The 15818-nt window shown below is 41.3% G+C and overlaps 1 protein-coding gene across 1 annotated transcript in view; it reads left to right on the forward strand.

The window, feature by feature from the left end:
• LOC109981556 (copine-9) overlaps window positions 1–15818 on the forward strand; it is a 69759-nt gene that overhangs the window by 17464 nt on the left and 36477 nt on the right. The window contains exons 3-6 of the mRNA XM_020630392.2: window positions 2560–2606; window positions 5024–5127; window positions 7424–7463; window positions 10903–10982. Coding sequence (XP_020486048.1) covers window positions 2560–2606; window positions 5024–5127; window positions 7424–7463; window positions 10903–10982 — 271 coding nt within the window. The remainder of the gene's footprint in view (window positions 1–2559; window positions 2607–5023; window positions 5128–7423; window positions 7464–10902; window positions 10983–15818) is intronic.

The raw sequence follows: 15818 nt of genomic DNA on the forward strand, positions 1-15818 counted from the left end.
CCCTTTCCCCTTTGTTGTACATTTTATTATTAGATGATTAGAATGTAATCTTTACTCATTCAAAATGTTTGTTTCAGATCGATTTACATAAATGGAGAAGAGATCTTCTTGTCAGTCTCACAGTCTGTGGAAGCCTGCATGTCACACCAAAAAATGAGCTGCTCTTCTTTACTATTCATACTTATACCTGCATTCAAGTATATTTTACTGGTGTCTGTAAATCCAGTTTAATTATGAGCCAATTTGGAGAAGTACCTGAGGCGGAGGGAGGCTGATGTGCCTGGTTCTGCACTGCCGACAGATTGATCGTTTTCATTGTTAGACACTCCAGCCCATTCCAAAGTCTTCAAATGAGATGCAATTGAAGTGCTCAGATTTACTGCTCTTGCTTTCACACATGTTGAAAGGCAGCTGGAGTAGAAGAAAGACCAGGAATTATTTAAACTGGTGAGTGCTGGAGGGGGGTGGGGGGATCAGAGTTGGCACACAATGGTGTTCAAGGGGAGATGGATCTGTATATGAAATACAGTGTTTGCACATAAAGGACAGTGGACCAGAGTCTGAGTCAGGCATCAAATGAAAAGCACGTTTTGAGGTATGATTTAAGACGAGATGCGTTTTTAAAAACTTGTCAAGCTGATTGTTTTGCTGTCACAAAGTGCTATTGGTGATTTTTTGTATCTCTCTGTTAAAGTATGCATGGAGGTAGTTATAAATTGGACAACAGGTGCATATTTGAAACAAAAAGGGGGACGATGAGGAAAAAAAATCAACACAATGAGGGGTCTCGTTCATACCAAAACAAAATGACCACTGCCCTTTGGAATGCTTTGCACGTCCCTGATTGGAGGATATTTGTCCCTTTCTCTGTGCAGCACTTTCGTTACTTTGTACTGTTAAGCTGTGATCCATCGAGAACTTGATACGACTCGTGCTCTGATTTATTCATATTCAGTCGTCTGGGGTACCTGTCCTGCCGCCAGACTACTGTCAGGAGTTGTAGCTGGTGTACGGGTTCAGGCTGTAAAAGAATTGCCTTTTGCTTCATGATTTAGTCTCTCTGCGGCGCCCCCAGATGGGCCCTTTCCTTTCGCCGTCAGTTTCCATAAAGCAGACAATCAGCCAGGCTCTCCGGACACTGATGCAGCCTCCGCACGGACGAGTCTAAATCCAGCGTGGAGCCGTGCCGCTGATACTCTGCAGCCTTGGGGATACATTAAGATCCTCTGGCTTTTCATCTCAAATACAGACACATATAATCTGTGCTTCTTGAACACCATTATTTCAAGTTAAGGGACGCACAGAGCATGTGGGGTATGACTTTGATAAGAACAAATGTTAACCCCTGCAGTGTGTGTTTTACCTTCTATGCTCTATTTTCTATTCACTCGTTAATTAAAGACATAAAGACATTAAAGGCATTTCACAAACTGATTAACTTGTAATACTCTGATTTTAAAACATCCCTCTAAGCAGCAGATATGATTCATGCACGGCTAACAATCTGACACAGGGAGGATGTTTTATTCCAAAGACGCAGTGCCCGACAGATTTAGCCGCCTGCTGCCCCTTCTCTGTTATCTGCCTTCTGGTAATTGCTCATTAGGAGGAAAATGTGGTTTTAATTGTCTGACAGTCGAGACAGTCTGAAGTTCATTAGGGCTAATGTCCAAACTTCACACAGGCCGTCTAGACACAAACGGCAACGCTTGGCCAATTATGAATTCATCCAATAATAGCCTTTATCAAATGTTGTTTATTTTCTCGATGCATGGACATGACGTGTGTTTGATCCCAGCGTAACAACACGATAAATGAATGGAACATAATTGGGTTGCTCCCACCTTATTGCACATAATAATTGCTCCTCATGAGACCTTTTTTTTTACTCAAACAATCCACTGACCAGTTGTATGAACACTTGAGCACCGATTATAACGAGGAGGTCTTTAACCCAATGAGGCTACTTTTATTGTAATTTCACATCTTGGATTGCTATGAGACTTATTTAAACTGAGTTGAAAAGGAGGAGAATATGTGACCTTTAACAAAACATCAGGAGAGGACTTTGTCAGATAATCAGCTCCCTTGCAGACTCAATTTCCAAGTTTTTTCCTCATGAATTTAGATTAAGAGTATCAAAGAATATTCATTTTTTAAACTCCATTTTAAATTCCGATGTTGTAAATTGTAGTACAAGTACAAATCTCTCACTTTTTCATTGTGTGTAAAAAAAACCTGATGCAAAAGTCATTTTTCCATTTTGTCTAATAGGATACATTTACATGGAATCCCTTAATAGTGCCGTGTATTTCAGTTTAAGAGCGGTGTAATTGCTTTAATGACGCAGTTATTGACTTTGCTGCGAGCCGAACTGGATCTAATGAAAATAGATGGGTCGAATTGATTTTTCAACCCGAGCTTTTTTGATATCTGTGCTGCAGGTGTCAACATGGAATAAACCATCAGACTCATCAACAGAATGAAATAAGCTCTTCTTCTTCTTTTCTTCTTCCTCATGCTTCCCCTTCGGCATCCTCGTCTCCTCTCTCCTCCCAGTGGTCGTGTTGTATTTACAGGCTGTGGGAACCAAAGAATGGAGGGAGGTAAGTTAAAGCACCTTTTTTCTAAATCAAATCTCAAACTTACACCAGAGTTTATCTTTTACATGACGTGCTAGTTTCTTCAGTCAGGAGCGAAAATGGATTTATAAGGATGAAGTTTGGAGGTAACTGTCTGCAAACCAAGAGAACATTTTGCACCAGAACAGTGCAAAGAATAAATAAATAAAGTTCTTAATATATCAGGTTTCTATTGGCAGGAGAGAAAAAAATCACTTAATGGAAAATGGTCTGGGTGAGATTACTTTTTCACTCATATTAAATATGCACCGTCTGCTCCCCTCGCCGTCTTGCTGTCTCACCCTCTGTCACTCTTTTTTTAAGGAGGGGATCACATGACCCTCTATTCATTACTGTCATTTTAAATTCCTCCTCCTCCTCTTCAGGTTTTTTAGTTTCAGTCTCCTTGCCACACCGACACATTCTGCTGTAATCTCGTATTCCTTGTTTTACCTCATCTAATTTGCCCGTGACATTCTGTTCCCTGTCTTGCGTATTCACAAATGCAAAGTCAACATTAATGTGACACTCAGGGCTTTGCCAAACACTGATCCCTTCTCTCCAAGACGCCTCACACCTTCTCATTCCATGTGGCAGGGCTTAATCAAAAACGCTGCATGAAGTGCTCGAGTAAACATCTCGCTGTCAGCCGAACACATATTGACATCGGGAGCGACATGTGGGCTTGAATGTAAACCTGAATAAATGCTTTGTTGGCTTTTGACATAATCTTTGACTTTTTTTTATGAATTATAGATAAAGATATTAAAGTTAATGGTCGTGCCTGGAAGGACGAGTCGTGCATTTTCATTCATTATTAAAGCATTCTGTGCAATTAGCATCTATGTCGACCTGTTGCTCTGTTATCTGCATATCAATTTAACTTGCATGAACATAATGAATGCAAACCACACACAACTGTGCACATAAGAATGGTACAACTTTAAAGGTAAAAAATTAAATACAGACTTATACATGAGGAATACTGCTTAATCATCCCTTCTCCGTACATGTGTGGTGGTGACTGTGTCTGCAGACACCCTGTCCTCTACCTGGATTTTCATGTTCTGGTTTGTTTTTGTTGACTCGGGACGTTTCTGGGCGGGGAGCTGGTGTGTTTTTCCGCCATGAAAATGACAGTGCGCAGGTGATTTAAGGAGCGGATACAATTCAGCGATTGGACGTGATTTGAACGGGCAAATATGACGAACATGGACGTAGCTGAAAAGACGAGAAAATGTAATCATAGTGAGGAGAAAAGCAGAGCGGATAAAGCTCGTTCTAAAACGAGGGTGAACATTTGGTTGGCTTTTACATGCGGACGTGGAGTTGGTCTACTTCCTGTTGGACAGGAAGGTGCCAAACACTTGCGGTTAGCTTGTGCTAGCATGCGGTTAGCTTGTGCTAGCATGCGGTAGCTTGCAGTGAAGAAAGCAGGAAACGTACACACTACGCCCTGCAGTGAGTGTACGCTTCTGGGGGTGATGGACCCAGTTTGCATTTTCAAAAATTGCTACTGACTATCCCTTTAAGCTTGAATCCCTCTTTTGGGTTAGACTTTTGTAAGCACTGGAATGCCAACTCTTAATAAATGTTTAATCTTATTTATTTATTCCAGTAAATGCTTTTCTGCTCTGTTGATTCTAGGACAACAACAAAAAAACATCTCGCCTCTAACAAAGCAATTCCTTAACCTTCACCCACAAATGCTCACACACTTATTAACCTATCACCCCGAAGTGAGGTTTTTAAACCCAAGGCCTCCAAGTCCCAAAAATAGAAACACTACAAGGAAATATCATGGGATTTTTCCCTTCAGATCGATACGACAGGTAGCTTCTGAGGACCACCAGTCTGCCCTGCGAGGACGTGGTAATGGATAGGCTAGGGGCTCGGTTGATAGCGCGGATTATGTGCACCGGGCACTAAAGACACGAGTAGAGGTATTGAGGCTGAGGTGAGGCAGTGCCAAGATCAATAGCTCATTACACGGTGCTCTTGGGCCGGGCCCCGGAGGTGAGGCTGGCTGTCCAATCTAGGGGATTACTGAAGTGATTGTCAGGGAGATGGAGAGACGGCCTGGCCCAGGTGGGAGGGTGGGACTGGGACTCTGTGGGGCTCACAGTGGTAGAGGGCTGGCTCTAATGTAGCGATATGATTTCTCTGGGGACACAGCTTAAGCACCAACATGATGACGCTCAGTTTGATTCAGAGATATGCAGATATATGAGTATTTATAGATTCTAATCTTGTATCAAATGTGGGCATCTTAATATTAACTTCTGCTGGATCTCGTTTCTTTTGCTTGGATTGTTTTCTTCATGATTTGACTCCCGAGATATATCGACCCTAAAGAATGTTTGCCTCTTTTACCACCAGTCATATCTTTCTTGTGTTTATAGTTTGGCAGAACGGAGGTAATCGATAACACGCGGAATCCAGATTTTGTCAGGAAATTCGTCCTGGATTTCTTCTTTGAAGAGAAACAGAATCTAAGGTTTGATGTGTGAGTATGCTGCTGGTATTTCTTTTCACTTTGTCTAAAAAAAAAACCCTGAATTATTTGAATTCTGACCATGGATATGTTAAGCTGGAAACACCACGATGTGAATTCAGAGCAACCAAGCCAATGTTGCTTTGTTGTTTCTCCCCGCTCTCTTTGGGTTCTTGGTAAAAAACGATTATTTCGCTCAATTAGGATTAATGAACAGGTCAATCGCCAATGGAATTGGATGTCCAATCACGGCAGGAGATTTAAAAAAAATGGACCCTCTCCAGGCCAAGTTGAGAGCCCCGCTGATTGAATTAGTGTCTGTTTACCCACTTGGTTATTCTGCTCAGCTCACCTAGCTGCTCTCCTTGATCAATGCAGAGGAAGATCCCTTACATGCCTCGGTAGCTTTAATCAAGGCACAGAAATGTGCTATTATTACTCAATGGAGTGTGTAGGACAGTTGCTCGTATATAATGTGAACACAAAAATGGAACAAAAACAATGTTTGTGATGATGCCTTTATGTTGCCGTTATGCATAATTTCACCTCAAAGCGTTCCCTTCTACTCTGCAAGGTCATTTTCTACGCTCAATCCACAAATAATAAGCTTATTGTGAAACAGGCCACATACTTCAGGAGTCAGAGGTTGGAGGTATCTCATAACAGATAACACAAAGGCAACAACACTTTCAGATATGATTTCTTTTTTTTTAGCTTTCCAGATGGATTTTCCACCAATTTACAACCTTTCTTTCCGATTCAGTTACATAGTTTGGAAATGCCTTCAGCTGCCAGTGAGCTATTTTTCTCTGAGTGCTTCAGCTCCGACCAGCTGTAGAGTCCCTTGTTTATGAAGCCACCAGCACCATTATTTGACAAAGATAGCCTCTAGGATCCAGCGGCTATTTTTTGCTTGCATTTCTAGCCTCCAACTCGGCGGATATTCTAAACCACTTCACTTTCCAACAGTGAAAAAACAGCATCCCAATATATGAGTGCAAAGACTTTTATGGACAGGGATACAGTTTACAGCGTACATCTTGGCAAATGCAAAGATATCAAACCTAAACGGCTAAGTGGTATTTGTGAAAGGCCGCAAATGAGCTAGTTAACCATCTTATTTCCCAGAGAATTGGGTTGTATTTGTGGAAGCTGACTGAAGCTGTTTAATTAACACAACCTGCTTGCTGAATGCCACTGACTCACTGCTTGCTCATCCATTTCCCATGAAGATAAGAAGCAGGTGAATTAAACTAGCAGGGTAACTTAAAACTTAAAGTTAGCAGTGTTTTCATCTCCACAGCCAGCTGTATTCTTTATCAGGGAAAATCCAACAACCATCCTGACCAGCATCTCTTGGCCACCTCAATAAATCACTGTAACTAGCCCTCATAGGTATGTTGGAAGACACCCTTAGCTACTAATGGTTGGTATCTTTTCATTAAAACCAATACACAGATTTAACTCTTAGATATTCACCTCGTACTCAGACCTCAGCGATGAATTATTTGTTTGATATTTGCGAGAAAAGATCGCCAAAAGGCAAAACATCAGACACATGATCAAGAGGTTAAATTCAGGGATTGAATTAGCCAAAGGGGGAACCTATCAGATCCCTTAAAGTGACCAAGAATGCTAAACTTCAAGGTTCAAAAAAATCACAGTCCAGATGTTATGTATGGGGAAATAAGATAAGGAGTCCAAAAAGCCTTCAGGCTGTGAACATGTTTATTTTTGCCATACGTAAGTATTTTAACACAGGGACTAATGAGGATTGACTTGCTCTTGGAGAAAGCCTCAAGTGGCCGTTTGAGGAACTGCATTTCTTATCGTGCGCCTCAGAGTCTGCTTGGATTGTCAGGTTTCCGCTCGGACAGTCATTGCTGAGAGCTTAACACCTGTGAAGGTGTCCTTAATGTGTCATATTCAGAGGATATTGAGGTGGGGGGATATTGGACTCTAGGAAAATCTCTCCCCCCCTTTGGATTCATAACTGCGGTATATTTCCTACATTTCAAATGACTTTCCCTTGGGGTATGTTACGGCCTCCTTAACCAAAATGAAATCAACCAAAGCTGAAGACATGGAGATCGAAAAAATATAAGGAGGTGACACAGATTAAAAAATTAACCCTGAGTTTTGTTTGATTTAAATATTCCCCCCTAAAGTAATCAAAGACAAACACAGGGGAGTACATTTTCCAACAATCGTGCATGTGGAAGTGAACATCTCCATGGTTACAGAATGTTTTGCCTTTACGGTGATGCCACCAGTTCCTCCAATCTTATCACATAGTTCTTCCTCACAGGTACAATGTGGACTCCAGGAGCTGTAACATCTCCAAACACGTAAGTACAGTATGTCAAACACACAATGACAGCTTTGACTCAGCGCTGACGACTTCCATCGGTCCTCCAATGTGACACATATATTTATCGTTAGTCATGCTGCTAAAGCTCATTTACAGTGAATGAGTGAAGACGCTGATGGTGCATTCAGTCTATTATTTAGCCCAGTCTATTAGCACTCTGTGAATTCCCTTTAATGGCAGTCTTTTCTCTCTTTTTTTCTTTCTTTCTAAAATCAACTCATGTGGAGAGCAGAAGGTGAGTGCTGTGTATGCAGATTGTATTATCCTCATGTCCTGCTATTAAAAAGTCCTCCATTCATTCCACGTTTAATTTTCCAGAATATTTCACGGCCTCCTGAAGAGATTTTATTTCATGTGTGTGTTTCATCCGCTTTAATTTGATTGTGTTTTTTTTTTTTTTTCTCTCATCTCATTTCATCAAGGACAAACACCTCCAGCTCCCCGCCTGCGGAAAGCTTCTCCTGTAATGTTGCTCCTCATTTTGTCTGTCTGCATTTCATCCCTCGCTCAGGTAAAGCCATTCTCACAACTTCAAGGTGCAGACAGATGTTGTTGTTGTTTGAAACGGTGTAGTACAGCAGATTGTGCATGTCAGGACATTTAAAGGAGTTACACACACACACACACACACAGTTTATGAGGACTCACACCTACACCTGCTCCCACTCGCACACAACAAATATGTACACATAGTGCTCTGCCCTACGGTGGCTTACAAATGACAATTTGGAACAATTTTGCAAAGCTTGAGACACATTTACATTTTGGTAAATATTTTTAGAAAACAAAACACTTTTACCAAGGACAAAGCAAATTTACATTTTCAAGCCCTGACACACCAAGGAGATCGCCGCCCTAGTTTTTGCGGTGTGTCCAGCTCCGTCCCTACCCGTCGCCCCCCATCTGACTTTCGGTGAGAGGAATCTCTCTGATTGGCTGTTCGGATAACTCCAGCTCTCGACACATGTTCAGGAAAGCCCCTTGAGCATGCCGCTGTAGTATCCATGCTTTCAATTATTGCGGTTTCTCCTTATTTGTCTCTTCTGCCTCTTCTTTTCTTTTTCCACTAAAAGACCAAGGGCTGACAACGCCAGCGCCATTTTCAACTTTTTATCAGACATTATTCTCCATTAGTAGACTGCCTATAATACAGGTGGTGAGCGACAGCGGTGTGAAAATGGTCTTCTCGTATCATAAACAACGGACTACCGCCCCCTGCTGGCATGAAGAGTTATTTCCTCTAACGCATGCGCAGAACGTACGTGGTGGTTGGCCATCAGCTGTAGTCGGCGACAGGAAAAACGGCGACATTAGGCGACACCACAGTCCGTCTTCATTGCCACTAGTTCTTTGTCGCCTGCTTGGTGTGTCAGGGTCTTAAGAAAACAAATGGCGTAAAGACGGTAAGAAATGTGTTCTATGGAGTTTATGGTGATTGAATGATGTTTTGTCCATTTTGTGGAATCCACCTGAGACAGTTAACACACAGTCTTTCTGTCAAAACAAATGAATTGATGGCTCACCCAACAACTTCTCAGTCACTTCCAGCATTTGGTAAATTCCCTTTTCGGCGAGATTCTGTGGTTTGTAAATTTCTCTCTGCACTGGTCAGAGTGTTTCACATCTTGTCCATTTGTTTACATTTTTAAATTTAAATTTGTCTTAAGCTTTGAAAAAGCATTTCACACTGCATTTTGGTTTGCACTTCCCAGCCACCGTACCTTCCCTCGTTGCTGTGCAGAAATGTTTATTGTGTCATTTCATCGCTCCGCTTTTTATCTTCCGTATGTTTCTCTCTGTAGAGCGGGGACTTTTTGCAAACTTTCAAATCTATTGTTCAATGAAAATGCTGCTTTAATGAGAGCATGTACTTTAATCCCGGTGTGTTTCTTTTAAAGATTAGACGGTAAATCAGTAAAACTTCCCCCGGGTCACCAGTTCTGGGACTTGACCTACTTAAGTTCATGCATGCTCGTAAGAAATAAAGTGGGAATTAAACCCTAAATTCCAAGTTTAATTTTAAATGACACTTCAATATCAAGAGAATGAAGTTTAATGGCAGTGTAATAACCTTAATATCTCTCCTTCTATCCTTTTTGATTTGATAGTCTTTCATAATTGCTATTGAGTCTTAAATGTTGATTAAAGAACAGGAGGTCCAGACGTCTGTGGAGTATTGAGGGTTCATATCATTTAATGGGCAGGTTCCCCACCTCATACCTATGAACTAATAGCTTAAAAAAGTGGGGACAAAAACCCCACATGAATCCACCAATGAAGAACATGGCGGCTAAGGCTGAGTTCTTTAGGTGACCTCCAGGTTTATGTCCTTTTTTATGTAAAAAATACATCTGCATCATCAGTCTGCAACAGTTCAGCATGAAAACTCTGTCCAGAGAACCAGACGGGGGTCATTTTAAAGGACTGATACCCTCATCATTTGTCTCATGGAGACCGCTGAAACTTCATATTAGCTTCTGAAAATCATCAGATTACATTATTATTTCATTGGAAGGAATGCAGGTTTTGTCCTTCATCACAAACATTTGAAAAGGAGGAGATACTCTGAGGACCAGAATAAACAAGATGAGAGATGTCTACAGCCAGGTACACACTCAAAGATTTTTAACATATTTGAAATTGCGAGGGAGCCCGCACATGACGACCAATAGGAGACCAATAATGACAGATTGAACAGACTTGTTTTGATAGTTTGACTGACTCAGGAAACCACACACTATTCATATCCCAACATCCAGAGTCTCCACGCTTAAAACCCCCAATCTTTAAGAGTAAACAAACATGGCCGACATCCTGTCCTTGTCAGTTTGGTTGTGGTTTGTTTTATACAACATGATGTAGAAACACTCTCAATAAATCCACCATTTTTGTTATCCATCAAACTCACAGGTTTCTTGAGTTCGCTTCTTGTTTGCTGTCGTAACCGTGGTCGTGTTTGTTGCACTTCCTGTTTCAGTCATCTTGCTTCCTGATTGCCAATTGTTTAGTTCCTCTCGGCTGTCCTCGGCGTTCTCCTCACACAACAGGGTTTCTATATTACAAACGATTTCATATCGGGGGCGGCCCCCAATCGTCTTCCGAGCAGATCAGGGGCGGGTAGAATCAATTTTAACACACCTCACACCACAGGAACATCTGGCAACATCATCTTTGGAACCATAAGATGATCCGGCCTTTGCTGACTTTGGGTTGGGCCTAAAATCATCCCAATTATCTTGTAGTGTGAACCCTGCTTCACCTGCTTCATTGTACATAAATGTTGGTGGATATAGTTTTAAAGGAGGACTAAAGAAAATTTGAATCAATCCTTATAGTTATCTACAGATTAGTACTTTGAGAGTCCTGTTTGAAACCTGTCATGCAATTATTCCTCTCTTCTATCCATTTTTCTCCCAAAGGACTTCCTGGGACAGACCTTCTGCACCCTCGGAGAAATCATCGGCTCTCCAGGAGGACGTCTGGAGAAAACCCTCTCGTGAGTGTCTTTCCAACATCCTTTACATCCTGCTTCTCGTAACACAGAGATGTTGTGTCTCTCTTCATTTGTTCAGGGGGTTGAGTCATTAAAAGACAGAATTTATGCACATGAATAATTCTTGAGAAGTGAGAAAAGAGATGAATCCTCGTCTTGTCTCTCGTTCCATATTTATTGATGGCTGCTGTGGACGACAGCGTTTCATGAGCCGTCTCACTAATGTAATGTGTACAGACTCACCAAGTTTAAATAGCCTCATCTATTACAGTGCTAGTTCAGAGTGTGAGAGGCGAGATGAGCTGGCTGCATCACTGCACACTGAGCTGTTGTTGTTGAAGTTTTACAGTTGAGTGTTACACAAAAGGAGCTGAAGCATGCAGACGTTATTTTGTTGGGTAGCAGTAAATACGTCTTTGGATATTGACCGTTTTTTTTCTCTCTCGCTTGGTTTTATTGCTCGTAGATGTTTTGTTCACAAGGTAAAAAGGAGAATGTGGTGCATTCATCGAAATAAAAAAAACCACACAATACCCCCTGATGTATCTGTAGCGTTAGGTAACACATTTTATTCTAAGGAGTGAAAGGAATGCTGGGAGATAAAAAGAAAGATCTCAAAGTTTGATTTAAATCTGCTTTTTTCTGCCAGGATGACCTTTCTGGAAAAGTCTGTACAATAGTCAGAAAGTGATTTTTTTTACCAGAATCCCACTGTGACATCACAAGGAGAGCACATTTGAAACAGGATTTTTCTCTGTGTTGTAAGACTTATGCAGACCACAAACAAAGGACTGGATGGGTTTATTTCACACTCTGTGGGTCAGTAGACACTCAGGTTACCCAAATAAATGTTCAAAAACACTGCAGAAGTGGATTTTTCATAATATGTCCCCTTTAAAAGAAATTAAATGTGATGGTAGACATAGTCATTAAACTTAACACCTAACTCACAGGACATCATTCGGGGAGACATCCAAGCCACAGTTCAGCCATCTTTTTATTTCTGCAGACACACACACACACACACATAAATGTTGGCAAAAAAAGATGAGACTTATAGATTTATGTCCCCGTTTTTTAATTAGAAGGCCTCTTTAAGACGGGGGACAATTACTCACACTCATCAGAAATGTGCCATAAGCTCCATGTGATTAATCATGTCTCCACTGTAATGAGGCTCACCTTGAGGGAGAGAAATGAGGAAAGCGACATGAGTGAAAGGTTACATACAATAAGACATAAGAGCCTCTGTCAGAGGATATTGAGGTGGGGGGATATTGGACTGTAGGAACATCTCTCCCCCTCTTTGGATTCATAACTGCGGTATATTTCCTACATTTCAAATGACTTTCCCTTGGGGTATGTTACGGCCTCCTTAACCAAAATTAAATCAACCAAAGCACAAGACATGGAGCGTCTTAATGATTCATGGAGGACAAGGCAGCGTAAAGACACCTGCATTAAAAAGTATGAAGGTCTAAAGTCATGTTTCACCTCTTAAGTCCTGTACTTGACTTCACAAGTCTGCTGCTCTCTTAGCTGGTGTTTTATTGCAGATATCATTTGCGGATCTGACTCGTAATGACGTCTCGAGGAGACAGCAAAGAGGTCTGAAGTCTGTGACTTTGCCAGCCCATCTGCCTGCTGATTTGAGAAATAGCCATAAAAATATGACTGTAAACCTGAACACCTGTACTCTTTTTTCAAAACAATTCTTTTTCTTATTTTTTTTAATTCATTTTTGAACCTGAGACGCCCGCTTGGAGGACCATGGCCTCCATACATGGGGCGCGAGCACTAACCACTGCGCCACCAGCGCCCCAAAACTATTTATCTTTATTGGAAGAGTTTGTGGTCTTGGCATGAATAATGTTTCCCAGCAACCTTTGGTGTAAGTGAAGCACTTTGTAACTGGTTTGTAATTATTTTCCGACTGAAAGCTCAACATTTTTCACCCTGACAGCCGCTGCTTGTCTTTCTTCTGAATCTAGAACTAAACATTAAATCTTATTTAGACCTAAGTAAGAGCTGGTTCTTAACATTAACCAAATCTTTTAGGTGCCTAAGCCTACTAAAAAGTTTCAGAGGTTATAACAATCATAATTTAAAGTCTGTCAGCCTAGGGCGCCAATCGTGATGTGGTCAAAGTCCAGAATTAAAATCCTATTCATTGCTATTTTGTCTCTTTGGTAAGCCAGCCCTCGCTGCACCTTTCAATGGTTCATTTCCAGAGTACTTATTTTCCAGTCTCCATAGGGTATACCAACTAAATCACCTCTAATTCACACCATTGATTGACTCACTATGTTCAGTAGTATGCTCTCTCTCATTTGCAGGTACACACAGACTAAATATATAGGAGTCTTACTGTACATGTTACTGTTTATAACAGGGGCCATTTATCCTCTGCTGGAAAGGACACTTAAAGAAAAACATTTGGGGTAAAAATTAAGAGTATACACACTTCTTCAGGCAGCACTACACTGAGGTTAATCTCACTTTGTAAGAAAAAACTCAGTTGAAGAGTCAAAACTAATATGCACCATGTAACAAGAAAATTATCACTTTTTTACCATCGTCTAGCTGTTTTCATTTTCTTATAAATCCCTATATTAAGTTCTGTTTCTCATAAACTCCTATCTACCAAAAGTTCCTGAATTTATTTCAAAATAAAAGCAGCTTTATATTCAAATAGTAAATACATTTCCCTTAGCTTAAGTCAGTCGCAAAAATGCAAAATAAAAGCAAAGCAAAAAATGTTTTGAAATGCAAAATAACGGATATTCAGACATGCAACAAAAAACATTAAATCAATTTCTATAAAGTATTGAAATTTAAAGATTATTGATACATTTAAAACAATCGTTTGACAGTCCTATTTTATTTTGTATAAATTGCAGAGCTTTTAAACAATACCTGCATTCCAGCAAAAGCAAGGAAACTCGAATACACCACAACACATTCTGTTTCATGGTTGTTCTGTTCCTGAAAAAAATTAAATATTAAACTGAAGCTGACATTTTATTTCCCATAATCCCAACATAATGCTTTTTTTTTCACTGTGTTTCAATTGTTCTCTGCCACTCCTAAAAAAAAAATCCTAAAATACCTGAGACAAAAATACCCGGTGGCCTCGATTCCCTTAAAAGACAAGATTTGAAACACAGCGAAAAGGATGCAGCAAAGACGCACCACTGTCACATTATTCCCTAATGATCCATGCATACACCTCGTGTCCGCAGCTTTGTAACTAAAATACCTGACTCCCCTCCTCCCCGGGCCGAGCTGTTTTGCTTTTTCACAACTTGAGAGAAGCAGAATAAAGGAAACGCAGAGTTGAGCGATGCCAGAAGTGTAAGGGAGAAGGCTGCAAATGAAAAAGGAAACTACACAATAAAAGACCAGCAGAGCACGATCACTATACCTCCCTTATGGTCAGTGTCTCTGATGGCTGCCTGCAGGGAATAGACAGCTGTCTGGAGCCGCTGTTAGATCAGACGCAGTGAAGCCCAGGGGGGGAAACACGGGGGGGGGGGGGGGGGGGGGAGCGAGGTAAAAGAGAGACAGAGAGTGAAAGAGAGGTATGTGAAGGGTAACAAGAAGGAGGATGGGGACGGGGGGGAAAGGGAAGGTAACTCATCAGAGTAAAGACAAAGTGTGATGGAAAAAAGAAGAGAAGAGAAGAAAGGAGAGGATGATGAAGTTTGGGTGAGGGAGTCGGTGCAGCAGAAAAAAGAAAGAAAGATGGATGCAAAGACAAGGACAAGTTTCCTGAGAGAGACAGATTTGTGTTTACTTTCCGAACAACACCGTCCCTTCTTCATGTTCCGTCATTTAGAGGAATCTATGCACTGGTGGAGTGAGCACACACACACACACACACACACACACACACACACACACACACACACACACACACACACACACACACACACACACAACTAAAAGAGCTTAGACAAAGACATCACAGAGACCCTCTATATATAAAACTTGTGTTATCGATTTTTTTCTCATTCCCTGCCATCAAACACACACACACACACACACACACACACACACACACACACACACACTCTCTCTCACACTCACACACAGAAGAGTCCAAAACGTATACATGGCTGTGGTAGCCTCCACATGTCGGTGGGTGTATGTTTTTATAGGTCAATACTTTTAGAAACGGGCTTCATGCAGCCTGGCAAACCAAGCACTCCTTTCCACTTACCTGTGTGTTGCTATGGTAACCGAGAGGGGGGGGGGGGAGGTGGCTATTAGCCGAGGCGGTTAAGGTATAACAACGATCCAAAATGGATCATTTGAAGAAAAAAAAATCTAAATGGGGGAGCCCAGAGGCGTGCATTATGTGGATACTCATGGAGTACTTACTGGAGGTATTTTTAAACTAAACTGACGATTTTATTTCCAGAGAAAACTTTGATGCACTTATTCTCAAATATAAAAAAGTACAAATTGAACTTACCAGAAGTAACTCAGTCTGAGTATTAACTTTCCCACATCATCACTTCCTGTTTGACAGGCAGGCAGAAAGCAGACAGATCCCCTCATTTTGTTGGTTAATCTGAAGAAATGAGGCTGATCTGTGCACAATCCCACACGCTGCCAGTCGCCCAGATGTAGATTGATGAGCTAGAGCGCGGTCTACACAAGCTGCCCGCGTGCACCGCTATGTTTGCCGGGTGTATGACGGCACACCAGTCTGTGTGTCATTAAATTATACCTGTCTTGGATTTGGCTGCGAGGCATCGGTCAGCCTGTCGGAGCAGAGGGGTGTAAAGTTGGTTGATGATGTCATAGAGGCAAAGAGCAACACACAAGTAACAG

The sequence above is a fragment of the Labrus bergylta genome, chromosome 12, assembly GCF_963930695.1.
Source record: "Labrus bergylta chromosome 12, fLabBer1.1, whole genome shotgun sequence".
NCBI classification, from domain to species: domain Eukaryota; kingdom Metazoa; phylum Chordata; class Actinopteri; order Labriformes; family Labridae; genus Labrus; species Labrus bergylta.